Source organism: Triturus cristatus, chromosome 3_2 (genome assembly GCF_964204655.1).
Source record: "Triturus cristatus chromosome 3_2, aTriCri1.1, whole genome shotgun sequence".
Lineage (NCBI taxonomy): Eukaryota > Metazoa > Chordata > Amphibia > Caudata > Salamandridae > Triturus > Triturus cristatus.
In genome coordinates, this window is record NC_140584.1 from 1,002,832,847 (window position 1) to 1,002,852,928 (window position 20,082).

At 42.2% G+C, this 20,082-nt stretch overlaps 1 protein-coding gene across 2 annotated transcripts in view; it reads right to left on the reverse strand.

The window, feature by feature from the left end:
• The window catches only part of AP2B1 (adaptor related protein complex 2 subunit beta 1), a 575,856-nt gene that overhangs the window by 387,101 nt on the left and 168,673 nt on the right, over positions 1–20,082 (reverse strand). For both annotated transcript variants that reach the window (XM_085649631.1, XM_085649630.1), the window contains exons 4-5: positions 17,303–17,438; positions 11,517–11,762 (exon numbers count right to left, since the gene is read on the reverse strand). In XM_085649631.1, coding sequence (XP_085505757.1) covers positions 11,517–11,762; positions 17,303–17,438 — 382 coding nt within the window. The remainder of the gene's footprint in view (positions 1–11,516; positions 11,763–17,302; positions 17,439–20,082) is intronic.

The following is a 20,082-nucleotide window of genomic DNA, read 5'->3' on the forward strand; positions in this document are numbered from 1 at the left end:
CGCAAACACATGATGCATTTCTTTGGCATTCCTCTGCTTCAAGAACTGGATAAGCATTGGTTCCAATATTTCCAGCCTATAAGGCTTCATTGCATAGAGCCTGTGATCCGCTGCCTCTGGCGCCCTTACGAGTGTGCCCTAGACTTGTGCTTGGGATCACAGTTAGTTGAACCTTCGGGCTTAAACATGCTGATGGACTCACTGAAGGCCTATTTGTTCAGTTGTCCCCTGCGGATACCTCTACTCCTGGTTCGTGTTCTATGAGCTACCCTGGGTTGCTTTCGCGCCTATTCGTTTGGATCTTAGATCTGCTTCAACTGAACATCAGGTGGCTGCATACACTCCCTCAGCAGCTGCTGTGAGTGTTGGATGGGAACATAGTGCTCAATCAAACTGCTCTGAGGTGTGCCTATGGGAACGTCTTCTGCGGACGCTGGGATTAGCGATGTTTTACCTGCCACTCGGAACATGTAAACATCTGGATCTCCGTGCGGTAGGGACGTTTTAATTAAGTCTGTTTTTTAGCTTCCGTATTTATTTTAAATTGCCTCTCGTTTTTATAGCTTGGGCCTCCAAAGCCTGATTTTAAATACAATATCACCTTTTTATCATATACACTTTTAACATTTTTGTGGTATTGGTTTGCTTTAGATAGCTTTCTTAGGCAACACTTGTGCAAGCAGCTTTTCCCCCAAACAAGCAGAGCCCTGCACCTACTCACCAGTCCTACTGAGACTGCACCATATCCATGGCTCTCAATGGAAGGGCCAAGGAGTTTGGCCTATAGATTACTGAAGTAGAAAATTACCAAGGTTTATGCAGGTGCCCAAGAAACTTTGTGCAAGGACTCACAACAATGACCACTGGCGCTGGCTGATTGAGTGGGCGCCGTAGGGATGGGGGATGGTATATCATCCAAACTTTATCTGATGCCTCCATACTTTTACTGTGACTATTCTTTTATCCGCTCGTTTTTGTTTTTTACTGTAATGATTTTAATTCATTGTACAGTTAATAAATAAATTCAAATACTTGTGCGAGGAGTGGGTGTCATGTGTCAGAGTTAGGCCTTGTAGGAATTAGTATGAATTTTTACATGCACACGGTCCTTTCCTAAATTTGCCTTTCCTTTGCCACATCGACCTTTGACACACATTTGCATAGTGACTCTTGGACTAGTTTCTTGGAAACGCTGGCCTTGCTGACACAGAACACTTTGTTAGCACATTATTGCACTACCTTGACATTAGGGACAAGGCCCTCACTTGAGTGACACAAATGTGTTTCATATTACATCCATATGGTGATGCAGCTATCTGTGAAATACAAACAATGGCAGATCGATCACAATCTCAGCCCGAGGCAAGGATACCATTTCCTATATACAACCTTTTGTTTCCTAACATAATCAGAGGAGACACTTCTGCTGACTTGGAGGGGTCGTGGTATGCCAAAGCTTTCGCCTAGCAGCTGACCGACCCCTGTGGGAAGAAAGGCAGGGCATTCCAAAGGACTTTCTCTAGTTTGGCTTACTTTAAATGTTTAAATTGGCGTTTGATTTTTTTGTTTTTTACTCTCTGATTTTACGACCAATTCTCCTTCCTAATTATTGCACTGTTACACTGGCTGTTTATCACTCCTGGTGTATAGTTCTAATTTTGAACCTATGCTCATATTTTAAGTTATGTAGGACGTGCAATGGTTTTCCTCTCAAGTTTGAGATGCAGAACTCCATGCACCACTGGAACAGAAGCTGTTCAGAGAGCAGAATGGGTTTCTGATCTGGCTGGTTTGGGAGGAGTAAGGAAGTAGGGTGAAACTGGAAACATTGACAATAAGGGGGACTAGGACAGCCGGATATGAACTGTACATATGTCAAAGTGCAGCATGCAGTTAGGTAGCTTGAACAGAGGGCAAACTGGGAGAAGTAACTACTGGTGGCCAGATGCTCCACAACTCCGGTGGGAGCTATGTTCCAATCAGGGTGAACGTCTGTGTGCCCATATCTTTCCTTTTAAAAGCGCCCAAGTTCTCGAACATGAACAAAGAGGGACTTTGTCAACTGTTCATTTGAAAAGAGCGACTTGAAAATGTATATTGTTGCATGCCGGCACTCCCGCGCGCTCCGTGAGCGGTTTTAGAGAAGTGGGGGGCACTCGGGGGCCTTTGAGGCCTTTGGTGGTAAGAGTTGCACCTAACGGCGTTATTCTGAAAGAAGCATAAACTAGCCAACGTATTTGTTGCGGTTTATATATATATGGTATTTTAACAAGAATGTTAAAGGAACACTGTGAGGACGAGCGAAGTCAGAAGGTGAGATAGCCAAAGCAGATTGGGCAGTGAGCAGAGGCGCTCGCTGCGCTGTGAGTATGTGGGTCTTCATCTTTTTATATTTTCGTTTTGATAAGTCATACATTTATTTGTGTTTTTTTAATGTATTTATTTAAAATTGCGTCTTTAGCTGTATGAATGAATTCAGGTGAACATGATCAGTACCTATTGTGCTTCATTAGCGCAGCGCTGCATGGAGTAAAGGGCAGCTTTTTAGCATTTTACACGGGGAAAGAAAAAAAACGATAGACATCACCTTGAAAACATCAACATACAATCTGAGCTGCAATAAAGCTGATGGTCACTCTGCATAGAAGACTTCTCAAAACACAATACAGTGGGTGATAAAACAATACAAATACGAACTACAGTGAAAACTGCACCTCTGTCCCCCAGCTTGTATGACGAACCGGTGTCTTCGCGCTCTGCTCTTATGTCATTTTTTGTATTGCCATTTGTGCAGCTCACAATCTGCAGTTAACATGGCATTGCAGTGATTGGTTCACATTATACTATACTGTTTCTATGCACGTGGCACTTAAAAGCCCACAGAATAGCCAGCTGCTCTTTGCTGGAGAGGGAAGGGACGCATCTTGTTTTCCACAGTGTAGTGGGAACAGGTAGATGTCCCTCGAGGTGCCTTCTCAAGGCTGCTTGGGTGGATCATTTTCCAAGGGGAGTGGGTGGTTGTCAGGTACCTGAAAGATCAGCCGCCTGTAATTGGTTTGGATATTTGAGTACAGAGTCCAAGAGTCGGGGTGCTGGTATCATTTGGATTGGCCGATAGTTAATCTAAACACTGTGTTTGGCAGGTTAAGCTAGTCTTTGAGGTATTCTGTGGGCTGGCTATCGCTTGCCAGACTGGGGATAGTAGGGGCAGTGTGCACGCCACAACTTCTCATTTGCTGCTTAACGTTTTCTGATTGCTACCATCAATATAGCCATTTGAAGTCCATAGATTTCCAGTACACAGCAGTTGCAGCGCAGTGTCAAGGGAGGAGAGTGTAGGGAGCTGAGTGTAGGGACACACTGCTGTCGAGATATTGACAAAGTAGTATTAGATGTAGGAGGGTCAACAATTTAGCAGGGCAGTCCAAGGGAAGGTTCTGTCTTGGCTCTAAGAGCCTGTGCACGAGCTAAGTGCTGATATTGTGTGGCATGTAAATTATGCAGCAAACATCATACAAAAATATGAAAAAGTCTCCAAAATTCCAAAAAGCATATTTCTTTAATATAAGGAAGCGTTTCACTTTAGTACATCAGAACATTTAAATGCATTGAAAAGCAATGGCATGACCCAGTTTAAAATACTCCAAGGGCAAGCCAGCCATCTTGCCAAAAACATGATCATCAAAGGGAATGTTCAAAAGAATATACTGGACACCACCACACAGCCAGTGTAGTGCATCCGGGTATAGTGATGCGTGGCAGTAAAGATGCTCATGGACCTCACCACCCATTCCACAGTATGTGGGTCAAAGGAGAAGAGGTTCTCTTTGGCTTTGCCCTGAACATCTTGCAACACTTCTGCAAAATGGCCCCAAAGGTGATCAGAAAGGTTCGGAAAATTCATTTTTCAATTTCCTAAAGATCATGAAAGTAACAGGCCAGAAGGCAAGGAGCATTCTAAAAGTGAAAGAACAAGTCTCCCCGAAAAGAATACCTTCTTCCTCATTGCCCCGGTCCTCAGACTACCTCTCGGAGAGACGAGAGGAAAGATTCAGGATTCTGCTAGGAGAAAGAGTAAGCCTGTACCACTAGGCTCTCTGGGAGTGAGCCAGGGAAGGTTGAGGAAGTTGGGAAATCTAGGTAGAAAACAGGATTCTCTGGGCCCGGAGATAGAAAATCTAAGTAGAAAACAGGACGCATCTCTACCATAATCGGCTTTGACGATGAGATCACTCCCCCGGTATAATGGAATGACCTAGAGTACGGCTGTCATCCTATGTTCGTGCCTTGAAGAGCTTCACCTTTAACTTCTTCATGACCATGGCATGCTTGAAAAGCTGCACTTTTCACATGACTCAGAGTTATGTTGGAGCTCCAGGCAACAGAGACAGATTTGTTGCTGTCCAATGTCAAACCATGGCTAGCTCACCTCCTGCTGCCCAATATCAGGTATTGCTAGCTCATCCAAACCTTCTTTTTACTCTGCATTCTAGCGTTTGTAGTCTTGTTGTAAAAAATACATGTTTTGCAATGGCAAGAAACAAAATGCTCTCTTCTCACACTACTCAAGGTATATTTACTTAATGAGTTCTGTAATTTATGTGCCTGGGTAATGCAGGTGTTGGTGGATTAAATGTCATAGTATACTGGTATGAACATGTTCGTGTATAATAAATCTGACTTAAATATGAATATTTCATGCAAATAAGAGTCAAAATGCCCTTTACATTTATTTAAAGTGGCAGAACCTATTGGACTTTGGTAGCTCATGCACTGCATCGCTTGCAAAGTGAGTGAGTGATTGCATGCCTTCAACGCACACAACCTTGGCTGCAGTGCAGGGAGACCCTTCACTGCCACACACAGAAGAAACGGAGGGAATATTGGTTAGGAGTACTGATTATGAATGGGCGTACCATCCTACCGCATTTTCCATATTTAATCTATCTGCTAAGCAGAGGACGGGAATAAGCAGTGAAGAAAGTCCTATAGAGGTCACCATTTGAATCGGATATGGATATATGGAGTCTGTAACACTAACCATATTGGGCAATGTGGGTCTATGGTCCAGTGAAGAAGAAGGGATGTGAAATATGAGATCTATACGCTAGTGAGAGGTCCGAGAGGCGTTTTGTGCTGAGCAAGGCAAATTTGTGCACTAAGCAAAGCTAACCAAAATAGCCTGGGATATACAGAAAGACATTCCAGACGCTATTAAAGCTTCAGAAGTCATGGCTGCTGATCTTGGCACAAGGCAGGCAGTTGGTCTCCAATTTGTATAGGGCCCTAAAAGAAGATGAGGTAGAAAGACAACTTCAGGTGAGAAAGCAGTAGAGGGGAGATAGTGACAATCCCATTGAGACTAATTACTGGATGTAAGTATGCCTACATGTAAAGAATGTGCCTAGTAATGCAAGGTTTTGGCTGGTACAATTCATTGCACTGCATAGAATATACTTAACTTCCATGAAGCTTGGAAAAATGTACCATGGCTGTGCGACTGCATGCCCTTGATGTGGGGAATTGGAGGCAGGCTTTATCCATATGGTAGGGGAATACAATTTCTGTTCTAGAATATTCCCATTCCAGACCATTTTCTTATCAGCTCAGGTCGCTTATGGTTAGATATGCATGAGCAGGCGGCAGCCCAAAACAGCACGAAATAAATTACAGTTGTCCTATGAAGAGTGTGGGTTAGCCACCTCAAATTTCTACATTTATTATCTTATCGTCGAAGTGCTATTTGCACATCAGTGATTTTACATGACCACTGGAGAGAACTCGAGAAGCGGCTTGCCAGCCCAGTCCCCCTCACCACCGCTATGATGCAAAACCACAGAGACCTAGCAGGGATCCACACTGTAAAGTGTACTATCTGGGCATAGTCCAGGTTGGCTGCACTGGGTGGGGTGAGTGAGACTTACTCTCTGAGCTGCCCCATGATTAATAATCCTCTAAAGTTAGCAAGGATACAGAAGTGATTAGACCGCTTTAGAATAGGTACCATGGCGCACTGGAGGAACTATTTCTTAACAAAAAGTCCAAGTCTCTTGTGGAATACCTAGACAGAGCGACATGCACATCCCTTGATGATTTGATACATCAGAAAATTTGGCGAACGATAGATCAGATTTTCCATACACTGCCTGATCGACTCAAGGAGTGGAATCTGTTCACCCTGATCATTACACACTCCTATCCTATAGGTTTATCACAACAATGTACAATAGCATAATGAATGAGTCAACGTTGAGCAGCTTCAGTCTAGGGCTATATGGGCTCAGGAATTCGGCTAAGAGATCACGGATGCCCAGTGGTCATCTTGCTGCAACAGACGAAAGAAATTTCAACTAATGGGAAGTTTAGATCAATACATTTTAAATATATTAACAATACATACTACAGGCCTACTGGCATGAGGCAGTTTGGCATGGCCACAGGCTCCAACCAACGGTGCGTGAGATGCAGACTTTATGCATTTGGTATAGGACTGTCTGGTGCTCAATTCATATTTTATTTTAGAGTTCTTGGAGAGGTGCAATGGTGGGGGAGTGGAAGGTGTTGGGTGCAGTTGATAATGTAATCCTATCCATTCAGGTCTCTTCTCAGACATTCATAATAGTCCAGGAACGTAATCACAATGGCTATGCTGTTGGGCAAGCTCAGAGTTGCTATGACCTGGGTAAAAGTAATTCCTAGCAGTTTGAGGACTGGTTGAAAGATCTAGCTATGTACAGCACACAATCAGAGGTGCAGGCATCCACGATCCATTAAGCAATTAAGTAGACTGTCCTACAGGGAACCACTTTGTGCATACTTTGCCAGGCACACTGATCTGTCTTGAACCTATATTATGGACAGAGTATACGAATACGTTTGAATCCCATATGGTTCGGAGGCTTAATTGGCATACTCTGAGCATATCATTGTACTACAACCTGTATTTTCCACACTGCTATAGCTTTAAGTGGGATCTACTTTGTGGTATAACTGTGACATTTCATATGCCACATTACACTGTAATTGCTGCCTAGATAAAACCTGAAAACAAAAAGTTACAAAACAAATTTCTATGGCGCAACAGGTATTTAGGCAAGATACCAGGTTTTCCTTTTGTGCTTTAGTATCTAAAAATGGTTCCATTTTGTTAACAGTAGGGTGAATCTTAAAGCAAAATATTTTCTCATAGTCTGCAATTTCGGTGCCATCTTCTTTCCTGGAATCCTGCTAGAATGGCTCATGAGACAGCAAGCCAGATTCTACACTATGTCTTTCTACTTTAGAGGTGTACCCAGTTTGCTTCTAGGTGCTGGCAGTAAATCTTCAGTCTTCTGGGAAATACAGAAGGTTTCCTTGAAATACAACCCGTACACAGATTGAGCTTGTTAAATACATTCTGGAACGATTTTTATTATTTATGGTTTTTGAGACCGATAATTTAAGCACAGTAAAACACGCTGAGCTTAGAAGCTACATATAAAAGTGTGAACCATTTCATGCAGGTTTTGTGTTAATATGTGAACCCTTTGTCATTAACCACACTTTCTGACTGGCAAGGTGCCTCTTTGATCTTCTTCAATGATGTAACCTCTCGCACAAGGTAAACCCCTCAACAGTTTCAATGAAAAATACAGCATCATCTCCAGCAACTCACAGGCTTACACTAGAAGTAACGCACAGACGCCAGTTGTAGAGGTGAATCGCAGAAGCGGATAATGATTTTCTTTTCAGCATTGAATTTGAAAACCCAGCACCCTCCAATGCCACTGAACCCCTTGATTATGCAAGTGATTAATCCAGTAACTATCGAAATCACAATCTGGTTAGAAGCCAATTTATAGCCTATTGACTGCCATTGCATACAGTGGACTTGGTTACCTAATCATTTTATGCATACACGTATTGAGAATTGAATGCAAGGGATTTTACAATTGCTGTATGGTAACACTAACATGAATTGCATTGTTAGAGCAAAAATATGCAAATGGTACTACTTTTGTAGGGAGATGTCCGTATGCCGAATATATTCCTGTTTCTCTATTAAGGGCCCTTGGTTCCTAAACTCCTGCTGAGCTACATGCACTATACTTAAAGTAGTCATACACTCTCTTTCATACAGCTTATGCAAGTCTGTACTATGATGGTGTAAAAACGTTAATTCAGTGTCAGATAGAAGACTAGAAAAAATATACAGGTATGTTCCTTTGTTGGTTTGCAAGAGAGGGTGCGGAAGAAAGACTTATTATAGTAGCCTCACTATGAATATGTATGCTTCGTCTGATATATAAAAAAAAAAAAATCACGATTTAAAGCTCACTCAATTAATTCTGGTAACGGATGAGATTTAACTCCGATTCTACTAGCAGGTTGGCCTGAAAGGATCAAGCCAACATTCAGATTTGATCACAGTATGCATCTCATTACAGCCAGGAAGTTCTACTTCCCTTCAATTCATTGTGACCTCTCCTAAGGGCGGTCTTGTGCTAAACTTGAGAATCTACGCAGCTTTTGAGACAACTTTACACAGCAGAGTAATTCCCCTAAAGGTAGCAAGGCAGGATGGGGAGCTAGTGAAGTTGGAAGGTGGGGGATGACAGACACACAGGGAGAGAGCGCCATCTCAGTTATTGAAAAAGTCTTCATAATGAATTAGCGAATGCAGTGGGCTTTGAGAAAAGGGGCAACCACCAGCATATCCCAAGGGCAGTACTTACATTGTAATGAAGGGAAGCTGGAAGGCTTGAGCATGAGGCATTGCCACTCTTCAACTGCAAACAAGCGACTACATCATATACGTTTGTTTCAGCCATTTGCAGAACAAACATTAAACCAGAGAAACACTGAAAACATGCTTGCCTGCTGCAGGGTCACCGATTAGAGGAATACTAGAATAGTAACCCCTGTAGCTAATTTGAAACTTTAGACAATCATTATCACCCATCTGAGGAATTGAACGAGCCTCAACCATCCCGTTTTAATATCCAACAGCAGTATTATAATATAGGGCCAGATGTACTAAAGGATATGGCCATCAAAAACACTGCCATTCACAAGAATCGTTTGCCTTTGTGACTACAAAATCCCTATTTGTTATGTACAAAACCCATTTTCCGAGAGAGGAAAGTATTTCTGACTCGTGAAATAGGTTTTGTGAACCTCTTCCCCCCTTTTCTCCTCCTCCCCCATACCAAAAAGCAATTTGGTAGGGGCGTGAAATTTCTTGCAAATTGCGATTTGGTATTGCATGTGTTAACAATGTGGGACTGCAATTCTAGTCACAAACCCTTGATCTGTAACAGACTCCTCAAAGGAGGTGCTAACTCATTCGCGAAAGGGAAGCAGTAACTACAAGACCCCTTCCCATTCGTGAATCTGGTCGGTAACCTCAGGGGTAGTAGGCAGCGGGCCAGGTCATTCTGCAAACCTGTGCGAGTAGTGACTTTGCACACACAAAAAACTACAAGTGTATAGGCCAGTTTGCAAATTCAGAGCCCTTTTGCAAAAAGTAAGTGCACAATTGTTGGTCACTTTTTGTGAACAGACTCTGAACAGGCTCTGGCCCCAAATGTTTTCTTTATGCAGCAAATGCTTCAACAAGGACAATGCAGTTTTGTATAAGTGTTTCAGTCTCTAGATGGTAAAAATTCACTAGCATTGCATCTTTCATAGATTCACATGCATTAATTATTCTCAGCCTTTATCGCCTGTTCACTTCTTCTTGCTGGCACTAGTCTTCAGAAAATGCTGGTTGTAAGGATATGCATGTAGCTGTAAATTCACAGGGTCTGAATGATTTTAGATATCAAGACGTACCTGCAGTTGCAAACTGATACCTGCAGTTAGCTGTTTATTCCTGCTTAGCCCTACATATCAGCTTTCACAGACATTGTTGTCTACACCTGAGGTATTGTGATCTTAAACCTTTCATGGGAAAAAGATACATTTTGTTAATTTTCGGGACTCTGTGTCTCATGCTTCTCTGGTGTTCCAGCTTACAGCAGTATCCAATCCCTCGAAAAGTCTCAGTGACAATGTATCCATCTCGCACTTGGTTTTTTGCTCTTAAATAGGTTGAGTGGAGCATCCTTCCCTATATGCTTATCATGCATTATCTAAGTAGAGATTCAGTCCACCTGCCTTCCTTCTTCAACAGTTCCCTGCATTTTAGAGGACAAACTTGTCATAATGTAAAATTACCAAAACACAGGTACACCAGTATTACTTATTACACATTTTCTTTGTTTTCCCTTTCATAGTATTTTTTTAATATGTCATTTGATCGCATTACCATCAAATTATGATAGGAAAATATCTTGGTGTCAGTGCTCATCGGTCAGCTGTTCAACAGGCATGGAAAGGATACAGGGTATGTAGCTAAAGATATACCCCCTTCTACCAAGAGTTGGGTGACTAACTGGACATCTCCAGTTAGTCTATACCGCTTACGAAGAAGTGAGGCACAAAGTGGCTTGTTTAAGTGGGCACAGTGGGAAACTAAAAAAGGTCACGTGGCAATGAATGTTGTACCGAATCCATTTTGCTTAATATATTCAGCGGAGGAAATTGATGGTAACCAATGTACTGGATATCCCAGCAGGAAAACGACTCCTCTTTTTTGTGATGAATTGAAAAAGGCAATAAAATGAATAACAGAAAAAAACTGAAAATCTGGGAAGATATAAACTCTTAACTTAAAGTAGCATGGTTTGCTTCTTTGTAACTGCAACAAATTATGGTCGGGATATTGAATGATTCAAAAATCCTTCTCCGGTCAAGGAATCTGGGTTAAATCCATCATTCTTTTGCCCACTACGCCACCCTAGTTTGGACCCAGCCATATGCAAATCAGTCTTGACCCAGTACCTCATGGGAACAGTCCAGACCGAACTGCCAAGCCAGGTCCTCACTGGACCGGAAACAAGCATCCTGGGACCGGTTTCGGGGTATGTCACCCTTCATCAGCCAGACTAACTTGAATCCAGTGGCACAGTGAGCAAGGGACCAACGTCTGGGCATACCCGTCCCACTTAGGGCAAAAAGTGCAACTGCACCAAATGATGGATGGAATGCTGAATGATTCAAACATTCTCCCCATTCCCAATCCCAACATTCTCTTTGTCTAGCTAAGATCAACTCTTCTCTTACATAGCATAGCAACACTCCCTCCTACTCAAGAATTGCTAAACATGGTGCATGTGTCCTACGCAGGGAGTGACAGATTAAGATAGGTTAGCTCACTTATAGGAGTGTTTGAGGTGGACTGAGAGAGAAATATACATACAATAACCTAAACCCCTTAATCCAAGGCACTTTAACTCACGCAAAACCTGATGACACATTTCTAAATATGGGGAGATCAGTTGGGCCATGAATGAGTGGAAGTAAAAATGTATTCAAGGGATTTCTGTTCTTTTCAGAACACTAAGAGGTCACTTTTCAGTCATTTGTCTAAATGCTTAAAGAAATGAAAATGATACATAGATAAAACAATAACATTTTGAAGAAATTCACTATACCATTGGATTGGAGTCTGCAATCAGGTCTCTTAGGGAGTCAAGAAAGCCCTGGTCCTCTACCATTTGTGCATTGATGTCATGGAGCTTGGCTACGCACACAGCTGCTGTCTTCCTCACGTAGGGGTCCTCATCTTTCAGGCACTTGCGTAACGGTTCACACAAGTATTCAGTGATCTTATCAACACGAATGCAACCCATAGTGCGCACAGCCAGGGCACGGATTAGTGGATTTGGATCTTCGCAGTCCTGAAATAAATTCATCAAGCTATTAATACTCTACAACGCAAGATTAACTGGAAGCATTATTTAAATGGGTGTTTCATAGAGCACTGTTTACCACTGTAGCTCACAGTTTTTTCACATTCCAGTCCAGTATCAGCCGAAAGAAGCTCCAAATCGATAAATACAAGGGAATGTGACACTTGAAGGAAATACTTCTATAGTAAACATTCACTAAGTGAAATATATGAATGAGGATATCGATCTACTCAATACTTTGAAGTAACCAAAGCATATATTTTATTGAGTGACATAACAGTAAAATACAGGCTACATTTAAGTAATCGCCATATAAATATCTGAAATACCACACATATATCAAAAAAGAGATGTAGAATCCTCCAAGTGTTTGGAACTTGAGTAGAGCCAGGGCAATTCAGAAGGGCATTCTAAGGGGAAGAAAGAGGTAACAGCTAGGAGAGAGAAAGTTAAACATCACATCTAGGTGGACACGAACGTACAGGGGCTAGAACAGCTGCTTGCCTTTAAGATCAAGGTACCTTTGATTTAAGTGGGAATAACAAATAAAATGTTTGACGAATAATGCACATAAATCAGTTGAAAAAATAATAAATAGGTGCGGGAGGTCACTAAAATGAAACAGATGGTGATAGCTTAGGTAAGACCCAATGCACATATGAAATAGCTGCGTGGATTCCACAAATGGAAAAGCAGGCCAACCTACAAGTTAGAAAAAAATACATATTACTCAGTTTGGCTACTGCTTCCTATAGGAGGAAGAATGAATAACCATATCGCTCCAGATAAGGTCTCAGAAGCACGGGTGTGAACTATGCAAGGTTAAAGGAATGTCACTGGTTTCTTGAGTTCTGCAGGCTGAGATTGGCTCTGTAGTACAGGTTCCACATTGGAACTGTTCTATGGTGGTTGGAGTATCCCCTATTAACAGGTTGATCCTTATAAAAGGCTGAAAATTAGAGCATCCATCCAAGTAACTGCAGAAAACATGCAGGAGCAAGCACTGACATAGCCAATAGGTCTAGCCTTTTGGACCTTATAAGTGTTTAGTCAAGCAGCACATTGTCCTGGGTGCTGCGCCACCAGGGCTTGAAGAGCTATACAAATACTGAAAATGTGGATAGTTCTATGGCCAATTCTTGTTCCTACTGTTCTTATAATTTAGATAAATGGCAGAACTATCTTATAATCTGTTCAATGTAGGTAAGCCCTGAATTACACCCAACGCTGGAAAGGGCGCATTTGGTGCGGAAAGATCATGCATGCACATTACACCTAGCTAATTGCTGTAACTGAGGTTTCAGCATACACAGGATCTTACCGGAGATAAAAAGAGGACTAACAGAACATCAATTGCACCATGTAATATATATACACATGTAACAGCCTCAATTTGAAAGAGCGTTAGAATTAGAACAAGCTTTATGCAGCCAAAATGATCGTGACCAAGAGGGCTGTACCGTTATTAAACTTGCATGGCGTACCCTTGAAAAACAACTAACTGGAATACATAAACCCAATTTGCAGTTTTCTAAGACGAACATATATCAAACATATAAAATCGTGATATGCTTGACAAAGATAGTTAAGGGGGAATATTTGACATCACTGATAACGGTAAAACCAAACAAACATTATCACAACCATAAGGTAATACACACAAAAAAACACATGCACCGTAAAATTACAAATGCCAAAACTGAAAAGGAAGGCTAAAGCTGCAGGAGATAATGTCCAAAGTTAATGGAACGGAGAAACATTTCTTCAAGAATGTTACGCTAGAGTGAAAGTGTGAACAACAGTTTTGTAGACCACAGGCAGCGGGGATAGAGTACTGATGTGAGTAAAAATCCTCATACAAAATGAAGGTTGGTTAAAAGGAAGAAAAAGCACAAACTGGTGTTATGTACTAAATGGTGATTGGCTTAACTATTCCTTCCAGGCTAATGGTTGACACTCTGGTTACAAGACTTATGTGAAGGTTTGCCACATGCTATCCCTTTTTCGGTACACAGAAGGTACAGAATAAATGTAATGCAATCAGTTGGATGCAGGTTCTATCGGCACAGCGTTCTCAATGTATTCATTTTAGAAGCGCATTAAGATCACCAACACCACTGTGAAGTGGTGGGCGGAGAGATGAAGTTTGCCTGCCTTTACATCATTAGTCAAGAGGGCATAAGGTGATGGAATAGGAACTCGGCCTGCAGCATGGCAGGCAGAGACAAGGAGGAAGTAGGGAGATACTACATGCTGGCAGTCGTGTATTTAAATCGGACAATTAATCATAGCACTTCACCCTCCATTTCTCTAGTAAGTCCCGAAAGAATGGAATGCTTTGATTAAAACATGGTACTAATGACTTTGTTTCAGTAGTGCATGTAATAGTAATGCATTCATATAGAACAAAAGCACAGCCGACGTGTTATTACCCTAGCCTGCTTTAAATGAAGGTGCTTTGCTTCTAAGGAGGAACGTGAGGACAGTTCTTCAGACAGCACAAGGACAATAGGAATGCTGAAAGATGAAATGTGGGGGCTCGCTGATCATCAGCTAGATGTAGCAAGCGTACAACAAATAGAAAGGGGCGCGGTCCCCCATAGTAGCCCCATGCTGAAACATGAAGAGCGGCATCCAGATAAGTTCATTATGGTTAGGGAAGTGTATTGCTGTTGTGGCTCAAAAACGAGCTACAAAAAGTCACACAAAAAAACAATAACAAATGAGTGCTCAAAGAAATTAATAAATAAAAAGAAAGAGCACATGTAACAGGGGTAGTCCTAATGGGAGGTTACAAAAGGAGGGACTACTAAGCATATTAACCGAACCAAAGCAGGCCTTTACGAAGCACAATCAAAGGAACCAATTAAAAAGATGGGCGGTGCTTGAAGCCCATATTGTAGATACAGCATGTCTCAACAAGACAGCACGCATTCGCTGCCGAGGCGAGACCTAAAAAACAGCCAGGGGAGTATTCGACACTTCCCATTTTTAAAGTGGAATGAAAAGGAAAAGCGAGTGGTCTCTAATTTATTTGTCCGTGAATACATATAACTTGATCCAAAGTGGTCGCTGGCTCGAATTCATGGTGGAAAACCGCAGTTGCTTTTGGATTGATAATTTAACCTGCTGGCCCAGCTGAATTTATGAACCAGCGCTAGCTTGCTGAGGGTGTCGGAATACACAAAGCTAATAGATTGTGAGAGTGAGAGTGAGAGTGAGAGTGAGAGTGAGAGAGAGAGAGAGAGAGAGAGAACGAGATAAATAGAGGGATAGCTACTTTAGTAAGAGATAATGAACTCATGCTCTGTGGAAATGCTTACAAGTATTTTTAAGGCTGTATAATGCAATATGCAGTCGTAAAAAAGAACGCAAATGGAAAGAATAACGAATGCCTTCATTCTTGAGTGCAAGCTTTCAGTGTAATAAGAAAATAATAGCAGAAAGATGTAGACAATGTAGGGACCAAACATTAAGAAATGCTCTCTAAACTGCACAAGTCCGGATTGGTTAACAGCTTTCACAGATACCAGTCTTTGCTTGACAGCAGCATAGAAACAAATAGACATAAGGGAATCATGGGGTTAGAAAGTCCCAAAAACAGCAGTTATTACCAGAAGAGAACTTCTGAGAATTGTATTAAACTACGCTCCCTCAACAGGAAGATCACAGCTTAGTGGAAAAGAAGTGGGGGAAGAAATAAACCAGCATGCATGCTGTCACTCCATCTATGCACAAATCAATTACCTATAATAGATACAAAATACATTGTTTTTTAGGTCTGCTCCCTGTGGCACTTTGAGCAATCATTTACTCAGTACTGGTATTGTGATTCCTAGACAGCTCATGGATATATGTACTTGCCTCCTTGATGATGTCCTACAGTTAGTCCAGCTCAACTCTACTTTGCCTCATATGACTGAATTCACTAACGTGGACTGCTTTCTGCTCTATTACGCACATGTAGCATTCACCAAGTGCCTTCTAATTGCAAAAGGATGCACCAATTCCATTAGCCAGCCTTGAGGAAAATTAGGCAAAATGAAGAGTCCTCAGCCTGTTGTTACACATATATTGCTGCACATGATAACTAGAGGTCCAAACAATCTCCAGACTGTGCCCATTAACTGTGCCTGCCTTCTTGAGGCAGGAATACCCTTAAGCAGGCCAAATGTACCAGCTGGATACATAAGGCAGTTGCCTTCAGTAGGAGAATGACATTTCTTATCTTCAAAAAAACTGACTTCTGGAGCTGAGAAATGATCTCCCTGAATTTAAGCACTCTCTAGGGAAGGATAAATCATACTCTTGTGCATGCCTGTTAGTCCCTAGAACTATTACTGTTCCATCTTTGACAGACACCCTGTAACTAGTACCTCTTTGACTGGCCTGACTATCCTTAACAGTCAAAAAAACTCCTGGATAAGCCATTACGGACTAGACCTGCTGGACTATGCCATGAGATCTCCAGCTGTCATTGATTCAGAACCCGGTACATCTCTTGGGCAGGGTGGTCAATCACCATAACTATAACTCACTTTCAATGTCGATATGATGGTGTTTTAATATGTCGCAGGGTATTCTTCATTAATTGCACTGCCTTTTCTAAATGGAATAACTGCTGCCTATATAGCAATGTACTGTGTAGTTGTCCTCCATGCGATAGTTGTTGCTTTTGACAATGTGTTTGTTATGATACCCTATAAAAACTAAAAGACATTTAAACAAAAAGAAATTCTACAACAGCCTCTGAGGTACCACATTAGGGAAGGCGCAGAACCTCATCAGCGCCTCCTTCGAGGTAGCACTTCTAGCAGAGGCCAATACTCTTTGTACTGCACAATTTGTGAGGGTTAGTTCATGTTAAACTGCTGCAGTCTCCATAGCGGCTAATAGAACGTGATTTGTATAACTGATGAGGATCTTGCTGTGGATGTTTTCTGTTATGTGGGTAAAGGAGATCTGCAGAAATATTGGGTTTCTGTTGCAGAGACTTCACTATCTCAGCCTACATTTGGTGGAACACTGGTGGAGGCGTAGAGCAAGCATACAGGCACATGCTCATACTGGGGTCTTTTTCAAAAATGAAATAATAATCTGGCCGTGCCTACAGTGTAGCCAAATACCAAGTAGTTGGCAAGGAGGGACAGCAAGTGACACAAAAACCACATCTGAAAGCAAGGGCAGCAGCACTTCGCAGAAAAAAGCTGTCAATGCAGTTCAAGTGTTTAATCACTGCAACGGATAGAAACCCTTCCTGCCAGGTCCAATTCCAATAGTTTCCCACCTCCATGTGCCCCACCAGGGCTTGCCCCAGTACAGCGCTCTGTTGCTAGCCAGCGAAGTTCGGCTTTGGAAATACCGAAACATATACAGATTATGAGCACACATGTCCCAGTGGTATTTAGAGCTTTGTAAGGTGGCAATACTGAGCCTTACCCTTTGATCATATACAGATCATCATCCTTCCTCAGGATATAAAGGGGCCAGTAAATGCAAGGCCTATGACAAACACTGGCTATAATTACCTTGACAAAACTGTTGACCGCCATGATGGCCATGTCTGGTTGGCTTTTGGCATAGTTCATCAGGTAGAGGTATACTAGTTTTTTCAGCTCCAAGTTATCAGTCTGCATACAGTTGACCACATCTGGAAACAGGGAACTTCAAAAGGAAAGGGTGAAAGAAAGTGTTTTAAAGATGATCTGTTGCAATTTTTCCAAAACTGTATGTTGTACCATCAAAATGAAACAAAACATTACTACGGTGTACTCCTAGAATTTCATCAGTACATATAAGAGCATCAGACTAGATTCTATTCATACATGACATAATTATTCAGCTGTCTCAAAGTGAAATGCAATACTTCAATTAAACTCCATAAAAATACACCCATCATTCATGAAAATACCAACAACTGAGAAAAGATCATTAGGAACTCATATAATAATACTATGCACTACTCACCAGTCTCAACTAAACAAAGAAAAGCTTTTGACCAGAATAGACAATACAGCATAACTATACCTTACTCTCAGCCATTTAAAAACAAACAGCAAAGATGGATAAGTCTGTGAACAGGCAGTGAAGTAACAATCTAATGTTTGTGGTCTTGCCAGTGTATATGTAAATGGAGCTCTAAAAATTACTTCAGTATCTAGATTTATCAGAAGGGATCACCAAGTCTTATCCGAATGTATTACTTTGAAGTGAAGACTCATGATACATTCTGAGAAATAAGTGTCGGACTCCTACTTTTCTAACAAAAAAAAAAAAGAGGATGTGTTCCATCAACACAAAAACAAAAAAAGATATGGTTCATAGTGCAAAAGAGTTCAATAAAAGACACATTCTCAGACACACGGGAGTAAAAAGAGTGGTGGTTTTACTCCTTAAACAGCAAAACACTGATTGGTGGAAATGCTTGAATAAATGTGAATCACTGGTGATTGAACAGAAGCATTCTATTTAGCAGTTATTCTCATGTCTGTGCAACAAAAACTGACACGGATAATTGTTTGCTGGCTCAAACAGACAATGCAGCCCGAACTGCTAGAACCCCTAATAAGGAGAACACATGCAACCCCAGACCGGTGTGTTAATTTGCTCTACTTAGACACTCAAACTGATCGTATACAACAGAAGTTAGGACAGCCTCTCAGGAAGTCTACAGATGTACATGAGATGGGCGGTTAGGAAACATGGAAAATCTGTTACTCGTCAAATCTATGGCATGGTCTGTTGATAAAGAAAAGCAGTGCCCAAAATAACCAATCTTGCATGGGTTAGGAAGGCCAGTGTCACTGATCTAAGCAGTAACACTGAGATCTCATTAGATTCACACACTTCTCAATTCAGTGATGAGGGCTCTACTAATTACAGGAGTCTGCAATCATTGATAACGAAGTTAAAAAGGCTATCAGCGAGTTTGCGGTTTGAAAATCCCTCAAAATCATATTTTAGAAGGCACTCTTGAACCTCTACATGAACAAGGTTTTCAATGAGACACGTAACACCTTTTTTATTTCTGAAAACTTTATGGTTTAAATCTCTTTATTGAAGTTCCAACATACAAAAAAGAGGGTACAGCTATACGCCAACCGCTGTTTGCTATAGTCACTTTAGTAACATGCAGCCGGATTGGCCACCCATTGCTCAGCCATGGCATATCAAATTAGCATGAGCATTGCATACCGAAACATAAAAGAATCTTAATAAACCCCCTACCCCCTTTCCACCCCCCACCCCTGTCCCTTATCCACCAAATGAAAAGTCTAAACTTGTACTCGGGTCCCCGTCTTAGAGCCCGAGTGGTCCTGGTCTGTCCTCTGTGGGGCAGTAAGGCGCAACAGTCGTAGATATCGGGGACACGTGACCTCCCTAAATTCGGAAGCCAGGAGGACATATGCCGGGAAGCGTGGTATTTCTGTGTCGAAGTGTTTATCCACCTCGTCCAGGACCTGGTTCCAGTACGACTGGAGATGTACACACTCCCATAGCGAGTGTACCAGGGTACCCACCGCCCCACAGCCCCTCCAGCACGTCGCTTCTTTAGTGGGATCTATTAAATGAAGGCGCTCTGGGGTATAGTACCAGTAGGTAACTAATTTTGTATGAGTCTCTGTCAGCCCCATGTGATATGCGGAATGTCGCGCCCTACAGTACACCCTCTCCCATTCTTTGGGACTTAATGCTCTCCCTAGTTCTTTTTCCCATCTCGCTCGGCCGGGGTTATACATATGGATCTTCGTGGCTTGCAACATTTTGCACAAATCTGAATATCAATTTTTTGTCTGATGTACGGGTAATGAGCCACCGCTCATAGGCGGAAAGGCGTCTGCTGGCGTTCGGTTTAACCTGGGTATGAAGCGCCCAATGCCGTAGCTGGAGATAGCGCAGCCGTTCAGTTTCAGGCAGTCCGTAGTCCTGCCTAAGTTGCTGGAACGGTAGAACCCCTTCCGCATCAAACATATGGCATAGGGAGCGGCACTCCGACGCTCTCCAGTGTGCAAAGGCTGCCGCGTCTGTGCCGGGTTGGAAATCAGGGTTGTCTAACAGTGGTGTGAGCGGGGAGGGGAACGTAGTGAGAGCGTGTTTAATGTAAGTATGATTCCACACTTCAAGGGTAGCTCGAGTGATATGAGAGGTGTATAAGTTGGGAGGTCTGAGTCGCCTCCGTAGGAATGGGATGTCCTGCAGAGGTCTGGCTGCCACCGCCTGGTCCTGGAGAGCAAGTGCTTTTCTGACTCCACTCGACCAGGTGACGCAACTGAACCGCCTGATAATATAGCCAGAGGTCCGGAATCCC